The 18,512-nt window shown below is 41.0% G+C and overlaps 1 protein-coding gene across 1 annotated transcript in view; it reads right to left on the bottom strand.

Moving 5' to 3' along the window:
• Positions 1–18,512, bottom strand: part of DOCK2 (dedicator of cytokinesis 2) — a 247,022-nt gene that overhangs the window by 141,311 nt on the left and 87,199 nt on the right. The window contains exon 23 of the mRNA XM_053465366.1: positions 10,009–10,117. Coding sequence (XP_053321341.1) covers positions 10,009–10,117 — 109 coding nt within the window. The remainder of the gene's footprint in view (positions 1–10,008; positions 10,118–18,512) is intronic.

Below are 18,512 nucleotides of genomic sequence, written 5' to 3'. Positions count from 1 at the left end.
ATAATTACCCTAGATGACCCCTCTCTCTTTGTAGAGCAGGGTCATCCGTGGGCTGCCATAATGATCCGATCACTCCTATTGGCCAGGAGCGATCTGATCAGCCCAGCATTTGACCTGGAAGCACCCTGGACTTTCAGGTCAGTGCTGGTATTTTTTTTATTATTATTTTTATTATTTTTTTATTATTTTTTTTATTTATTATTTTATTAGTATTTTTTTAAAAAAAATTATTATTTTTTTTTTTTTTTTAACTCTTTCAATGCTGATGCTCCATTGAAGCACAGCATTGATTGATATTTAGTCCCCACAAGCTTGTGGGGACTAATATTAACCCCTGCAATGCTGCGATGGGGGTCATAAACAATCGCAGCATTGAAGGGGTTAATTGAGGAAGAGGGGGGGTAGGGGTTAACTATGGGGGGTGGGGGGGCTGGTCTCCACACTAATGTGGAGACCAAAGAGCCCTGTCTCCCTGTCCCTGAAGCTGCCTCTGGCAGCTGGGACACAATCTCCAGTGGACTGGAGATTGTGGGAGAGGAGTCTCTCTGATCAGCCCTACAGGGCTGATCAGAGGACTTCTGGGGGTTCGTTTTTGCTGCTGGAGGTCTGCCTGGGCTTCCAGGCAGACCACCAGTAGCAGAACCCCCTAAAAAACGGGAATTAACCCCTTCAATGCCGCGATCGCGGCATTGAATGCAGCGATCGCGGCATTGAAGGGGTTAACGCTGCACTGATGCTCTCATGGAGCGATCAGGCAGCAGGGGGGTGTTGGATCAGGCCCCCACACTTGTGTGGGGACCCATTCAACACCCCCACCCCTTCCCTGAAGCTGCCTGTGGCAGCTGAAACAGCGATTGCAGATTTTTCTGCAATCGCTGTTTCTGCCTAGAGAATCACTCCGTGGGAGTGATCGTAGGCTTGGGGGAGGGCTTAGACAGGCTGTGTTGTCTGCCCAGGACTCCTGGGCAGACGGCAGCAGCAGCGCCCCCGCGATCACCGCTATTGTGGTGATGTGGGGGCGTTTTTTGGAGGAGACGTACCTGGTACGTCCCGGTCTACCGGTGACTGTTAACCAGGAAGTACCAGGTACGTCCCGGTACGGAAGGGGTTAAGTGGTTGTTTGTATATCCCAAAGTTTGTGCATACCAGTGATTTATTGCCCACTGGCCTTACATTGTCAGGGCTGATTTTCATTCTCAGATTGGTCCTGATGGAGACCAGAAAATATTAGGGCCTAATCATAGGCAACTTAAGTCCAGTGCATATTAGTAATTAGTGTACTACTAGACACTTCTTCTGTTTTGACTGAAACTTTAATATAGTTATCTCCTTTAAAATTTACCCCATTAACCCCTTAAGGACCGGGCTCATTTTTCGTTTTGTACCCTGTGGGACCGAGGCTGTTTTGACACTTTTGTGGTGCTTGTGTTCAGCTGTCATTTTCTCCTCACCCATTTAGTGAACCCACATAAGTTATATATTGTTTTTTTCAGGACAAGATGGGCTTTCTTCAGATACCATTATTTTGATCGTATCATCTTATTTACTATAAAAAAAATAAAAAAAACATGGTGAAAAATTGAAAAAAAACACATTTTATGACTTTTATTTGAAAAATCTTTTACTCACCTAAAAAAGCAAGTAAAAAACTAGCTAAATAGATTCTACTACTTGTCCTGAGTTTAGAAATACCCAATGTTTTTATATTTTTTTGCTGTTTTTTGTAAGTTATAGGGCAATAAGTACAAGCAGCGTTTTATGATTTCCAAATCTTTTTTAACAAATCTGGTCAGTCTGCCTCCATCTCCTCTTTGGAACATCTTTGAAGCCAGTTAACTCAATTTAACCCCCTCAAACCATATATTTTTAAAAACTAGACACCCAGGGTATTCCAAATGCTGTTATTTTAACCCTTTCCATGCACCAATTATACAACTACACTTTGTCAAACTTTGTAATAGTAATTTTTTTTATTTTTTTTTTCCACACAAATTGTAATTTAGTTATAGATATACAGGTTCTGGTATATGCCACTGTCAAACAACCCCCCAATATGTGTTCAGCAACATCTCCTGAGTACAGCGATACCCCACATGCATGGGTTTGTCAGATTGTTTGGCTGGTAAAAGGCTACTTTTGGGGCATGCGTAATTCAGGTGGTCATTTGGTCATTGTGCCTCCATCTTCTCTTTGGAACATCTTTGAAGCCGGTTAACTCAATTTAACCCATTCAAACCATATATTTTTGAAAACTAGACACCCCAGGGTATTCCAAATGCTGTTATTTTAACCCTTTCCATGCACCAATTATAGAACTACACTTTGTCAAACTTTGTAATAGTAATTTTTTTTAATTTTTTTTCCACACAAATTGTAATTTAGTTATAGATATACAGGTTCTGGTATATGCCACTGTCAAATAATCCCCCAATATGTGTTCAGCAACATCTCCTGAGTACAGCGATACCCCACATGCATGGGTTTGTCAGATTGTTTGGCTGGTAAAAGGCTACTTTTGGGGCATGCGTAATTCAGGTGGTCATTTGGTCATTGTGCCTCCATCTCCTCTTTGGAACATCTTTGAAGCCGGTTAACTCAATTTAACCCATTCAAACCATATATTTTTGAAAACTAGACACCCCAGGGTATTCCAAATGCTGTTATTTTAACCCTTTCCATGCACCAATTATAGAACTACACTTTGTCAAACTTTGTAATAGTAATTTTTTTTAATTTTTTTTCACACAAATTGTACTTTAGTTATAGATATACAGGTTCTGGGATATGCCACTGTCAAACAACCCCCCAATATGTGTTCAGGAACATCTCCTGAGTGCAGTGATACCCGACATGCATGGGTTTGTCGGATTGTTTGAGATTTAAAATGCCACATTTGGGAAGTGCGCTTTTTTCTACATTTTGGTCAGTCTGTACCTATGCCCTATCTTTGAGCTAGGCCACTCCAATTTACCCCATCAGCCATTTTTTTTTATATTAGACACCCCTTGGGTATTTGAAGTGCTTTTATTTTAACTCTTTGTTGAGATTTTTGAGAAATTTTAGCACTTGCTCAAAATAATAAACTTTATTTTTTAATTTAATTTTATTTTTTTAATACTTTTTTTATATTTTTTTTACACATTTTGCTGGTACTGGATGGTTCATCTAGTGACATCACTGCATAATTATTTTTAATTTTTTTTTTCCATTTTTTATTTTTTTTTTGAATATTTTACTAATCACATAGTGATTAGAAAGCTGGGCTCCATTGACTTGCATGGTTGAATGCAGTACCTGTATTCAACCAGCAAGTGGAGCCAGTTCTCTAGAGGGTCTGGAGACCGTCTAGCGAACTCTTTCTTCTTTATTGTTTTATTTCCCGGGCCGCCGCCATCTTGCGGATGGCGAAGATCACCGGCAGCTGCGGCTGTGACCGCTCTCCGGAGCGGTCACAGCCCACCCAGAGGTAAGTGTTTGGTGTCGCTGGATGCCTCCTGATCGAGGCATTCCAGCGACACCATTTAAGTTTAGGAGGCGATCGTTGATCGCCTCCTAAACGCTTTTAAAACGGGCGTCCGCCGCCATACAATGTATGGCGGCTGTTGACGCCCCGGGGAGGGGCCAGACATGGCCCCCGATGCCGATCTCGGCCTTGCTGAATGCCTCGAAATCGAGGCATTGCAGCAAGGCCGTTTAAGCGAAGAAAGTGATCCTTGATCACTTTCTAAGCTTATTTAATTTTTTGACGGTTCAGGACCGTCAAAGGTCATTTAGTGACCTTCTTGTTATGACGGTCCTGAACCGGCAAAGGTCGCGAAGGGGTTAAGGTGTGTATAAATTTCATTATCATGCTTTAAAAGGGAGCTCTGATTGCTCTGAACTTGTCTATGATTATGGCAAAATGTGTATGTACATATGTGTGGCTTTTGGTACCAGGCACCTGCCTGGGCATCAAAATCAGGGAGGCTTCAGCATACGTCACAGCTATGCTGTTGGCCCATCAAGCCGCATCAGTATCTCACTGAGGTTTGTTCATGGACAGCACATACATCCCCATCACCCATAACCTATTAAAGCAGGGTGCAATAAGACAAAAAGGGAGTGGAGCACAAACAACATACTTACACCGCAATCAATATCTTTGATCATTGCCATAGCAAAAACTGCATGCCATTGTTTGCAATAATGCATTTCTGTCGTGCTGAACATGTACTGCATTTGTTAATTAATGAGAGGTTAGATATAGGATACAATAGGGGTAAGGCAAAGAGTATTCTTGCCTGAAGTGCCATATGATCTAGCACATTTTATCATGTAGCCATTGTTCACATAGTCCCTAACAATTCAAAATCACTTGTAACGGGATAAATCAACCTTTCTACTTCCCAATAAATTAGGATAGAAATGGCACAAAATATATTTTCAGAGTTCATCAAATGCATTAGCATAACAAGGTATGAGAGCCAAGGGAAATACACTTTTATATCAATTCTTTGAGATGAGCTGTGTAAATATAATTTTCTTCTTCCATCTCTTCACTTTGCAGTACATAGCAATACCTTATATTAATTTATTTGCTGAACACTCAGTTTAAAACATGACCTACTTGGGGAAATGTCCTCTCTTTCTCAGGCAAGAAGGTATGAAAATTTACAAAGTGACAAATCGTGTGTGGGATGATACACAGCGCAGTAGTACAGTTTGAAATGATAAGTAGAAATTTAGGAGGGTCGACAGAAAGAGAGCAAACATAGGGGGGTTCTGCTGAAAAATTAATTAGTTCAAAGGGGATACTTGGTTATCACATCAATGTAAAAAAAGGAACTGTATCATGCTTCAATATGTATTTCTCTAATAAACTGGATGTAATAGGCTGGGCTCAAGTCTAAATCAACAGGATGGAGAGAAAAAAATGGCTATATAACTCAAGAAATGCAGGATTTGCACCAAATTATCTAGTATAATAATTTAAGTAGTTTACCTACTAAGCACAGTATGTATCCTAAAATTGTGGTTTTAGTAGTTAGGGAATAGCCAGTTTCTATCGATACATACAATTTATGCTTTTTTGTCACATTTAAATGTTTCAGATCATCCAACTAATTTTAAGATAAGACAACACTGGTAAATATAAAATGCAGCTTTTAAATGGTCATTTCATTTACTGAAGGGAAAGAGTTCATTAAAACCTATATCACCCATGTGAAAAAGTAATTGCCTCTCTAAACTTAATAGCTAGTTGTGCCACCCATGGCAGCAACAACTGCAATCATGTATTTGAAATGAGTCTTTCACATCACAACATGGAATTGTTTTAAATCAGCCACATTGAAGGGTTTTCTAACATTAACTGCCTTTTTAAGGTCATGCCACAGCACCTCAATCAGATTTAAGTCAGGACTTTGATTAGGCTATTCCAAAATCTTCATTCTGTTTATTTTGAGTCATTCAACGGTGGACGTGCTTGTGTGCTTGGGTTAGTTGGATGATTCGAACACTTAATGGGCAACACTAAACACTGTACATATTGAACTGCAGACCCACAAACTACACTGTTGTTTAAAAAAACAGAAGAAACTAGTAGACCTGATTACTTGGATCTAAGCCGCACAAATGCTGTAAACAAAATGAAATTTACCTGAAAAATATCCCTTTTGTATATAACCAGGGTTGCTAGATATTCTATTTAAAACAGAGCAATTACAAATTCTGTATGTGGAATCAGGGCGGCCTTAGGGGTGTGCGACCTGTGCGGCCGCACAGGGCGCCATGGCAACAGGATGTTTCAATTTAAGTCCCGGGCAGGGGCTCCAAGCAGTCGCTCGTGAAGTTTTCAGCGACCGCTCGGCGCCCCTCACTCTCCGTGACTCCGTTGCGGTGCCGGCGTTTAATGCTGAACGCCGGAATTATTCCGGCGCTCAGCTGTGAAGCACGCACTGCGGCAGATCGGGAAGACGGACGCCTCCCGCTCCCACCATAGGGCTCCGGGAACAAGGTAAGTAAGGATAGGGAGAAGGGGCACAGGGAGGGGGCAGTGAGAAGGGGCAGGGGGGGGCAGTGAGAAGGGGCAGTGGGGGGGTAGTGAGAAGGGGCAGTGAGAAGGGGATGGGGGGCCGCCAGAGGTGTAGTCCGCACAGGCCGCCAGAACACTTAAGGCCGGCTCTGTGTGGAATACATGCACTGGATTAATTTAATTATACAAATATCTGAACACGATATATATTACAAAGCTGAACCTACCATATTACATAAAAAAGACATTAGTTAAAAATCTTAATTTATCAGTTATAAAAGCTTAAAATAAACCATTAATGTTAGGCCAGTCCTAGCCTAGTTTTGGTTGGGAAGAAATGTTATGTTTTCAGATAAAAAAAAATGTGTAGTTTTCTCAGGTGTTTCATTTTGTTTCAGAGAGTACCGTGCGTTGTGTTATCGCATTTAACAGTTGTCACTTCTGTGTCTCTGGCGCACAGTGGTTATAAAAAGGGTCTGAAAAAAAAATGGTTAAATAAAAGAGCTTATTATGTTGCTTCAGTGGAGCAGACAGCTATGGGTCACCAATTGCTTTGATTTCTGAGCAAGCATGGGTATTGGGTATACTTTGAATTAAACACGTCAAATAAAATAAAGACTTTTCAAAACTTCTGCGGGTCAAAAACACAGGACACGAATTGTACTAACAATGGAATGGCTGTCTAGGATGAATCATTTCACAACACTGTAGGTGCTATCTGTGGAATAGCTATTCAGAGAAAAAGAGTTGCAACAATTTAACAGGAAACTTATAGTGTATACAGATGAACATAGTATTATCTCAATTTTACAAAATAATATTTTTACAATATGTTAAAATAAAAACTCACCGAAACTCAAATTACCATACTTCAGAATATATATACTGTATATAGGAACAGTCAACAAATGATGCATCTACAATGTACAGGCCCGGACTGGCCATCGGGCACACCGGGCATTTGCCCGGTGGGCCGGGCCACGGCAGGGCCGCATTAACTTAGGGGCTGATGGAGCTGCAGCTCCAGGCCCCTACCCTACCTACGGCCGCATTAACGCAGGGCATAAGGGGCACCTGCCCCTTAAGCCCGCCGCAACTGCGACCGGGTCCGCCACTCTAAGGGGCCGGGAAGTCCCCACCAAGGCCGGCCTTACGGGTCTGCGGCCGCACAGGGTTTAAATTAAAACATCGAGGTTTTTTTTTAACTTTATTTAACATCCTCCTTGTTAAATAAAGTTTTCTTTAACTTTATTTAACATGGAGGATGTTAAATAAAGTTGAAAAAAAAAAACCCGATGTTTTAATCTCAACCCTGTGCGGCCGCAGACCCGTAAGGCCGGCCCTGGTGGGGCTTCCCGGCCCCTTAGAGCAGGGCCGACCTTTGGGGTGTGCGACCGCACAGGGCGCCACACTCCAGGGGGCGGCGGCGGCGGCGGCGGCGGGGGGCGGTCCGCACCGGGTGCCGCTCATCAGGGGGTGCCAACCAGGCCCGGACTGGGACAAAAAATAGGCCCGGGCATTTAAGCCTGAGCAGCCCATATTTATTTATTTATTGTTAAAGCCCACCCTTCATGTACCATCTTTGCATTTAATCATTCACACAAATCATTAACACATTCATTAATGCAGTCTCACAAATCATTCAAGCAATTCATCCTCACATGAATTCATTGTCATACGCATTCACACAATTCATCCACACATTCATTCATTCTCATACGCATTCACACTACCCCCTCTCTTCATCTTATCTGCCCCTTCTCACTATGTTCCCCCTTTTCACTATGTAACCCCCTTCCCCACTTCTCAATATGTACCGCCTCTATCTATCCCCTCTCCCCCTTTCTCACTATCTAACCCCCCCTCTGCCCCTTCTCACTGCACCCCCCTCCCTCACCCTACTTACCTTGTTGCCGGAGCAAGAAGCAACTGCGACCGCGCCTGTGGCAGGGCAGGATTGACTTAGGGGCTGATGGAGCTGCAGCTCCAGGCCCCCACCTTAAAATAGGCCCAGTCAGGACCGGACTGACTGGTCCTATATGGCCGCATTAACGCAGAGCCCCTTAAGCCCGCCGCAACTACCCCCTCCTAACTATCTACCCTCTCCCTCTTTGAAGTTCACTTACCTTTCAGGAGTCCTGCGGTGGGGGAGCAATGCCTCTGCCTCCCAGCTCTGCCACTGTATGGAACAGTATAAAGTGATGGGAGTTATGATGTACTTTTAGAGCATAATTAGATCATGAAAAAGACATTGGAAATGGTACAGCATAACACCCATCACTCTCACACACTTACCAATCCACACATATACACCAATCCATACACATATATACCAATCCACACATATATACCAATCCACACATATACACCAATCCACACATATATACTAATCCACACATATACCAATCCACACATATACACTAATCCACACATATACCAATCCACACATATATACCAATCCACACATATATACCAATCCACACATATACACCAATCCACACATATATACACCAATCCACACACATATACACCAATCCACACACATATATACCAATCCACTCTCACTTAATGCTTTCCTTTCTTCTTTCAGCTTCTTTTCCTCTTCTTCGCTCCTCTTCTTCAATTCTTCTGTCTTCTTCCTGGTTCAGAGGGCACGGACAGCGGTGGGCGCGGCTTCAGTGCTGTGCGCCGGGATCTTACAACAAACCCCGGCGCACAGCAGCTGTTGCCGGGCGGATCACAAGGGAGCGGTATCGGAGGTCTTTAACAGACCTCCGGTTCCCTTGAGTGATTTTAAGCCGGGTTGATTTTCGGAGACAGAGACGGAGAAATTGTGTCAAATACAAAAGTTTTTTCCACAAATTTTCTGCCAGCTCTCAAGTCTAATTCTGACAGGCTGGTAGGCTTCTTTTCTCATCTGGAGAACAGAGAATCAAGAGACCCACAGGGTTTGAATGGAGTCCTTATAAATAAAATTAAGTAACAGGGCTGTGTGTCAAAACTGCCTCCTTTTTTAACAGCCTCTCATAAACACTCCACAGCAAAGATTGCAGAGAGTTATAGAATATCTTCCTGACAAAAGTGGTAGGTATAAACAGTGTGGTGGAGACTCAGACTGTCCATGTTATAACAGTACCAAGCTTCACAGTTCACCCATTTTTTTCACAAATGATTGTAAATGCATGGCTAGGTGCTTGATTTTATACACCTGTGTCAATGGATCTGATTGAAACACTAATTAACAATAATTAGGACTAAGAGGTATGTCCCAATGATTTTGTCCATATGGTGTATACATACATATATAATTCATTGTACGTTGACTAAAACAACTATTAAAAAGAAAGAGTCCCCCAAAAATGATTACTTGAGATCACACATTTTTTTCTATATATTATGAAATATTAATATTGAAATATGTTACCTACTTAATAAATATTTATATTTAATATATGTATATATATATATATTATTTAATTTACCTGATTTACACTGGTTATTTTTATTGTACCCAAGACTCATTACACTAGGAATCAGTGCTGTAACCATTCTTTATTGCAACAGAAGAGTTGTTCATTTATTTTGATTATGTAAAATTAGCACTGCAACCTATACTATGTTTATTGCTTTGGATGTTTACCATTCCCCTTGATCATTAAGATTACAATTTCCTTGCAGTAATAGACTCACACAAAGTAAATATTTTGCGGATGAAGGTTTTCTTCTTTAATTAAAAAATAATGCATATAACGTGTGTTGAAAACATGTCTTGACATATATTCTATAAAGGAAAAATGAATATACATAATGTATTGAGTACACTAAGTGTAAATAAGTGGTACATTTTTCAACAGATGCTGTTTCCCAAACATGTACTTCTATACATATTATTTTATGAATGTTTAATTTGAATTTTATGACACTCTTAAAAGCACAACTGTTCTTAAAAGCACAACTCTTAAAAACTATACTGTTCAAATAAAAAAAAGACATACCTGTAACAAGATGGTTGTTTTGTGTTCACTCTTCATTAAATTGTTAATGGACTCAAAAAGTTTCCTCATGCACTCCTCAAACTCAGTTTGTTCTTTGCCTTCATATAGCCTGTTCAAAATCAATACAAAGTGAGACAGCAGATCCTTGGAAATAACACAAAAATAGTAATTTCAAATGTTCTCATTATTAAAATGTCCTTGATTTTTGCACAATTAATCCTCACACTGTCGGGGAATTTTGTAAATTTACAAACCTATATGCCTAAGCAACCTCTTCACCTAAAATTATTTTAAACAATTAAAAATATAAGAAAACCTAGCCTATTTTTTTAGTTTCAATGTTCAGTTTTTTATATTTACTAAGCTTGAGGCAATCAATCTACTGTTTCGATACATGCCTTAAACTTGTACACTTTAGAGAAATGCTGAGGGTTTTTTTTGTTTTTTTATTATTAAAAGTCTATAAAAAGATGTTCAAGTGCTAACATTTTAGAAAGAAATACCAGTTCATCTATTTAAAGTGACCTCAAAATATCTAGTTTTACATTTAGGTGTCACAATAATTGGTAACATGATACCTTTCATGCTTTACGTTCCATTTACAAATCACAAAATACATTGCTTATGAAACCAATGTATTATATAGCAACACCACCAAATATGCATTATTTTAGACATATAGAAAACAGGATTCAACAACATTCATGTACATTTTCACTTTCATTTTATATATTGATGTAACACATATATATATATATATATATATATATATATTTATATATATATATATATATATGTATACTGTACATATATATATATATATATATATATATATATATATATATATATATAGGAAATATTTCATACATTATGTATCTTAGAATTCAAGAAAGTTGAGTAGGAATCAGACACAGACCTGTACTGTCCACATTTAATGAATTTGCCCTTTAAGTCAAATAAATTAATTTGGTCTTCTGCTGATTGTACGCTACGCTGAAGAAAATTTACAGTTTTTCTGTGTCATCTGCATAAAGTTTCAAATGAAATTACTTTCTTAGGAATAGTAAAATCAGGCAAATGTATTTCAAAAGCAGTGAAACTGCTCTAGTAAGTAATTGCCATTTTGGCTAGATGTAGATTACTTGAAATGAATACAAATGCAGTGTAAAATTATAAGCCATTTGCCGGAAGTGACAGCACTGCTGTGATTCTAAAATAAAGTAAAAAGAATTTTCTTAGGTTGACACTGTAAAACTATACTTTTAGAGCTCGTAAATCTCCCTAACCTGTAAGAAAGCCCGGCAGAAACTAGATATAGTGATCTATATCACATTCTTATTTTTTGAGGTCTAAGCTTTGCCTGTTCCCAGTTTTATACTTTAATGATGGATGAACCTGTTCTCCTGTGTGATTTAAATAAACAATTTTCTTTACTCCTTTATGCTACACCATACTGTATATGCTCTTGGCTTTAGATATTATCAACAAAATAATCTCAGCTGCATAGTTTCCCATTCCCTTTTTTCCTGTGATGCACTTTGCCACGCAGCAGATCCTGATAAACATTCATATTGTTATTGCTAAAAAGGATCAATATGGGCTGTAAAATGAGCACATTATTTTAGGCGAAATGTAGTTAACAGATCTGTATAGAATACAAAAATGTCCTGCAGTGTTTTACTCTATTTTTTCTTGAATACATTTTTGAGTTTATATGTTCAGCATTTGTATTTTTCCATAAATAGTGCTCATACTCATCTGAGCAAATACTTAAAGCATACGGTTGTATAAATGCTAATTAAATACATTATTAGTTTTGGCAAACAAAGGCGTACTGTTACAATGAGTGAGCATAGTGTGCAGATTTTAAAAAAGGAGCTTTATGACCTTGATAAAGTTTATTGCACTAGATATGCAGCAAACCAGAAATACATATGTAGGTCGACCTATTTTCATCCTGGCCACGGTTTACAACGCCTCGTCTTTCTCAGTAAAGTGTAGTATAGGAATGTCTCGCAATAAACTAGGTTCTGTCTCTTGCCAACTCCCCCTAAACTAAATAAACCCCCGACTGGTTTTATTCATTGGGTTGTAGTCAAACACATTTGTACTCCTACTCCACTAAACAGTATAATGGACCAAACCCAGTAACTTTTCATTCAAGAATAAAAATAGAAATAAGTTGAAACCGTTTAACTTGCAGGGGAGTGAATAAACTAAAATATGTGAATTTACCGTTAAGTTTTTTTTCTAGGCATCTGGGCATAGTTTGGTCTAGTTATCCTTTAAAACTAGTCTAAAACTATTAAAACTATTTTCCTATAGGATGCAAATGAAACAATTTCAATTAATCTAAGTCCTTCTGGAGATGGTGTCTCTAACAATATTCCAGACAAGATCTGTCCTTTTAACTATTTAGTTGCTGATAATAAATTATGATTCCAATAAGCGTCAACCTACACCCTGTCACAAAATGAGGATCATGAGAGTTATAGTTGTAAAACAAGTTGAAAAGCTTTAGGGTACATTCAGTATATGAAAAGAAAAAAAAAATGCTTTTTATTGAATGGGTATTTCTTCCAAGTGACTTGAAATCAATGCATATGACTGCATTTAAGAAAACAAAGGCATCCATAATTTGAAATGATAACCAATTAAGCAATATGTAGAATGTCATTAGGTAAGTTAAATGAAAGCAAATGTCTCTTTTAATACAGTTGCTCAAAGGGATGGCCTTTTGTGACCCATCATTGCTTTTAATAGTCAATCCATTAGCTGAGAGAACAGTGTGTAATGTGAACTGTTTCCTAACAAGGACAATGAAAGTATGAGTACAGTGCTACCCGCTGTTACATCTTAGCAATGCAGTCAAATAATAAAAGCACATTATTTGGAAAAAAATACTTTTCAGTACTAAATGACAACAAACTGACTATGTTGCCTATTGCATTCAGATGGGTTAATTTAAATGAAAGCATGAGACAGAGCATGAATAGTTAAGAAATGTTATAAAAAAATAAACTGAAATTGGACAAGCACAAAAAATTGAGTCAGCAATTTCGAAAGCACTGATATTCAATGCAGAGGCTATGGAGCTATACGGTTCATTCAGCCTATCAAGGAACTCTCACCTTTATAGGATCTAGCAAAACTAAAATAATTTATCAAACCTACCCATATTTATGAAAGCTACCTCTGTATTGTAGATAGTGAGAAGGGGGAGAGGGGGTAGATAGATGGTGGATAGGGGAATTTTGTGAGGTGGGGGAGAGAGGGTAGATACCTTTGGGGTGTGCAACCTGTGATCTAGTGGGTTTTATCTATCCCTTTAATGCTGAGTTTTGATGTGCATTCCAATTGATCTATAACTGCAAAGGTGGGTTTTTGTGTTATTCTGTTTTTGTGTTTCCATAAATTATTTATGTATACCTGCAAATACAGAGTTTTTATGTCTTATTCATTTGATCTATGCACATTTAAGTGTTGTTTATTTGATCTATACCTGAACTACAGGGAGTAAGTAAGAGAGGTGTGGTTTAGTGAATGAGGGGACAAAGGGACTCTGGGGATGATTACGGGGGAGAGGACCTCTCAATGTCACGGTAGGGTCAGAAGGAGGGAAGACTGCACTGACTCTCACAGTCTTCCCCTAATCTATGGTCAGTGTGGCAAATATTTTTTTTTTGGCGTGGTAGTGGAGGTAGTGATTGCATGCTAGGGGGCTCAGAGCAGGGCCCAATGAAATGCTTTCCTGGGGTCCAATGTTTTCAATATATTGGCAACATGGTCTAATATTACAAAATGAAAACTAACTGCCAGGTTAGCTGTTATTTTGAAATCATATTTTAGTTGCGGTCTTTACTTCAAAGAGATAAGTACATATTATGGTGTTAAAAATGCATGTTTATCGTATATATATATATATATATATTGTAGGGGACAGCTCACGCATGGGGCGGCAATGACGGTTTCACACAGGTTTCCAACGTAAAAGCGCGTTTATTTAGATGTTGTAGTCACAGAGCACCTTGTAAACAAAACAAACTATAAGCCTGTCCGGCTCTAACTAAACAGCAGGATACCTCTCTAGCAGCCTAAGGTCTGACGCAAAGCAAAGTAACCAGTTTTGTATGGGGTAAAGCTTCATACCTGGTGAGCTGCAGCGCTGGCTGTAGCTGCTCCTTCATTCAGTTTCTCCCTCTCTCTGAAAACCTAACAGCCCTCTCTTTTAAGGCTTCCTCCCCAGTAACGAGCTTAGGAAGCCTCACCTGAGAGCACCTAGGGTTGCTACCATGCCTGGCTGAGGTAACCAGGTGAGATATATATCCCATCAACCACTCTCCCATACACTTTACCACATATCCCCCCCGTCGACTCCAGACCAGAGGTCTGGACAGCGTCAGCAACCATACAGTACACCCTGGACAACGCATCCGCATTCCCATGTAACTTCCCTGGTCTATGCTCCACTGTAAATCTAAAATTTTGCAAGGAGAGAAACCATCTGGTCACTCTTGCATTCCTCTCCTTATTCTGTTTCATCCATGCCAGAGGAGCATGGTCAGTCACCAACACGAATTCCCTGCCCAGGAGATAATATCTCAGAGACTCCAACGCCCACTTGATGGCGAGACACTCCCTTTCCACTATGGCATAATTTTCCTCGGCTGGGGTCAGTTTCCTACTCAAGAACAGCACTGGGTGTTCTTCCCCATTAACCACTTGTGACAAAACTGCCCCCAAACCTCTAGCAGACGCGTCTGTCTGAACCAGAAACGGTTTCCTAAAATCAGGGGAAACGAGCACTGGCTGGTCACACAGGGCAGACTTCAGACTCTGAAAAGCCTTCTCTGCCTCGGGGTTCCACTTTACCATCACTGACTTATCACCCTTCGTTAAATCTGTCAATGGTGTTGCCATTGAGGCAAAGTTGGGCACGAACCGACGGTAGTACCCGGTTATGCCAAGGAAAGCCCTCACTTGTTTCTTTGTTACTGGCCTAGGCCAGTTCTGTATCGCCTCAATCTTATTGATCTGGGGTTTAACCAGCCCCCTACCAATGATATAACCCAGGTATCTTGCTTCCTCCAGACCCACTGCACATTTTTCAGGGTTTATGGTTAGGCCTGCATCACTAATGGAGTCTAACACGCCCTGTACCTTACAGAGGTGACTTTTCCAGTCAGACGAAAAAATTACCACATCGTCCAGGTAAGCAGCGGCATAATCACAATGCGGTCTCAAAATCAGATCCATCAGCCTCTGGAAGGTAGCAGGGGCCCCATGTAACCCAAATGGCATTACAACATACTGGAACAGGCCCTCTGGAGTGGAAAAGGCAGTCTTCTCTTTAGCCTCCTCAGTCAACGGTATCTGCCAATAGCCCTTTGTAAGGTCAAGTGTTGTGATGTACCTTGCCTTCCCAAGCCTCTCAACCAGTTCATCCACTCGGGGCATGGGGTACGCATCAAACTTTGAGACCTCATTTAATCTCCTGAAGTCATTACAGAACCTCCACGTCCCATTGGGCTTTGGGATTAGCACAATGGGGCTTGCCCATTCACTAGTGGATTCCTCAATCACACCTAATTCAAGCATGCGCCTGACCTCAGAGGATACCGCCTCCCTACGTGCTTCTGGTATCCTGTATGGCTTCAGGTTCACTTTACTGTGAGGCTCAGTTTTAATATGGTGTTTTATGAGGTGGGTACGCCCAGGTAGGTCCGAAAACTTGCGTCTGTTTTCCTGCAGGAACTCCCTCACCTCCTGCTTCTGGGGCACTGACAGTGCCTCTCCTATTGTTACTGGGGGAACGGGTTGCCCCACTTCTTTGACCCCTGCCTGGGTTGCCCCCAAAGACTCCCGATCTTTCCACGGCTTGATCAGGTTTACGTGGTAAACCTGGAAGGGTTTTCTCCTGCCTGGTTGATGGACCTTGTAGTTCACCTCACTCATCTTCTCTACAACCTCATAGGGACCCTGCCACTTGGCTAAAAACTTACTTTCAACGGTGGGCACTAAAACCAGGACCCTGTCCCCAGGATTAAAGGCCCTCAACCTGGCAGATCTGTTATAAATTCTGCTCTGGGCCTCCTGTGCTCTTTGCAGATGCGTTTTAACTATAGGCATCACTGTCGCTATTCGGTCCTGCATCTGAGCCACATGTTCAATAACACTTTTATATGGGGTGGCCTCGGTCTCCCAAGTTTCTTTGGCAATATCTAACAAAAGAAAAAGACGTGGCGGGTGAGCTTAATTATGCTTTGGCCAATTCATATAACCAAAACCTCTCATTTATATTATGTTTATATATTCGTTGCCAACTTTATTAGGGTAAGAAGCGCAGACAGTTTTTGTTTCTTGTATACATTGTGCAGCCAATACACTGTTTCTTGCAGCATGCTTACACCTGTTTGGTAGGCCTCGTATTACACATTTGTATTATTTGAGCCTGTGACTAGCTTAGCGCACCGACATTTTTTCTTTTCCCTGTTTGCACATATTTGAGGTTGTTGGCTCCTCATCAGTCTGGTTGCAGCTTGCTGTCCAGGGGTTAATAGGGAGGAGGTTTAATTGCACCTCCCCCAACACATTAATAAGGTTTTGGTAGCAGTATAAACTGCTTTGTGTGCCCACTATGTAGGAGGTGAGAGTAGGTTCTCACCCTATTGAGAGTGTGCCTTGACGTGGCGGGTGAGCTTAATTATGCTTTGGCCAATTCATATAACCAAAACCTCTCATTTATATTATGTTTATATATTCGTTGCCAACTTTATTAGGGTAAGAAGCGCAGACAGTTTTTGTTTCTTGTATACATTGTGCAGCCAATACACTGTTTCTTGCAGCATGCTTACACCTGTTTGGTAGGCCTCGTATTACACATTTGTATTATTTGAGCCTGTGACTAGCTTAGCGCACCGACATTTTTTCTTTTCCCTGTTTGCACATATTTGAGGTTGTTGGCTCCTCATCAGTCTGGTTGCAGCTTGCTGTCCAGGGGTTAATAGGGAGGAGGTTTAATTGCACCTCCCCCAACACATTAATAAGGTTTTGGTAGCAGTATAAACTGCTTTGTGTGCCCACTATGTAGGAGGTGAGAGTAGGTTCTCACCCTATTGAGAGTGTGCCTTGACGTGGCGGGTGAGCTTAATTATGCTTTGGCCAATTCATATAACCAAAACCTCTCATTTATATTATGTTTATATATTCGTTGCCAACTTTATTAGGGTAAGAAGCGCAGACAGTTTTTGTTTCTAATATCTAACAAACCCCTTGGATGTCGGCCATAGACTAACTCAAAGGGGGAAAACCCTGTAGACGCTTGGGGCACCTCCCGGATAGAGAACATGAGGTAGGGTAATAGACAGTCCCAATCCCGGCCATCCCTTTCTACCACCTTTTTTAGCATATGCTTGAGGGTTTTGTTAAACCTCTCAACTAACCCGTCTGTTTGAGGGTGGTACACGGAGGTACGGAGGTGAGTGATTTTAAACAACTTACACAGGTCTTTCATGACCCGTGACATAAAGGGCGTACCCTGGTCAGTAAGAATTTCTTTAGGGATCCCCGTGCGAGAGAACATGTAAAACAACTCCCTAGCAATATTTTTGGAGGCCATGTTTCTTAAGGGTACCGCCTCTGGGTACCGGGTAGCATAATCCAATACAACCAAAATGTATTGGTGTCCCCTAGCAGATTTGACAATGGGCCCTACCAAATCCATGGCAACTCTCTCAAATGGTACTTCGATGATGGGAAGTGGCACCAAGGGGCTACGGAAGTGTGGTGTCGGGGCACTTTTCTGGCATGTGGGGCATGACTCACAATACCTTTTTACTTCTTCATACACCCCAGGCCAATAAAACCTTTGGAGGACCCTCTCTTGCGTTTTATTAGTCCCCAAGTGCCCCCCAAACACATGGTTATGAGCTATGTCCAGCACCAGGTGTCGGTATGGTTTCGGCACCAGAAGCTGTTCCACAATTTCCGTGTTAACTTTGGTGACCCGGTACACTAGATCCCCATTCATGGCAAAATGTGGAAATTTCTGGTCAGCTTCGGGTTCCTGTGGTACCCCATTTACTACGGTGACATTTGCCCGTGCAGTTCCCAGAGTGGGGTCTCTCACTTGCTCGGTCCCGAAGTTACCCCGAGACATTTCTAAATCTAAGACCTGTTGGCCGGGTAGGGAAGTTTCTTCTTCTTCCTCCCCAGCCAACACCTGCAAGGGGAAAGAATCTTCACTATACATTTCAGGTGGGCCTACATCCTTTTCATCATGCCCCTTACTGGTATCATTGTTTCCTATGGCCGTCTCACATGACCCATTATTTACAGGGAAGGGTACAGACTCTGCCGGAGTTTGTTCCCCCGCTGCAGAAACGTTCCCCCTTTTCCACAACTCCCAGAACAATGGGAAATCGCAGCCTAATATAACCGGATGCATAAGTCTTTTTACAACTCCGACTTCGTAGGTCACAGTTCCAGATGGGGTCACCAACTTA

The sequence above is a fragment of the Spea bombifrons genome, chromosome 4 (assembly GCF_027358695.1).
Source record: "Spea bombifrons isolate aSpeBom1 chromosome 4, aSpeBom1.2.pri, whole genome shotgun sequence".
Lineage (NCBI taxonomy): Eukaryota > Metazoa > Chordata > Amphibia > Anura > Pelobatidae > Spea > Spea bombifrons.
Note: the sequence above shows the minus strand (reverse complement) of the source record. Positions and strands in the feature narration are given on the sequence as shown.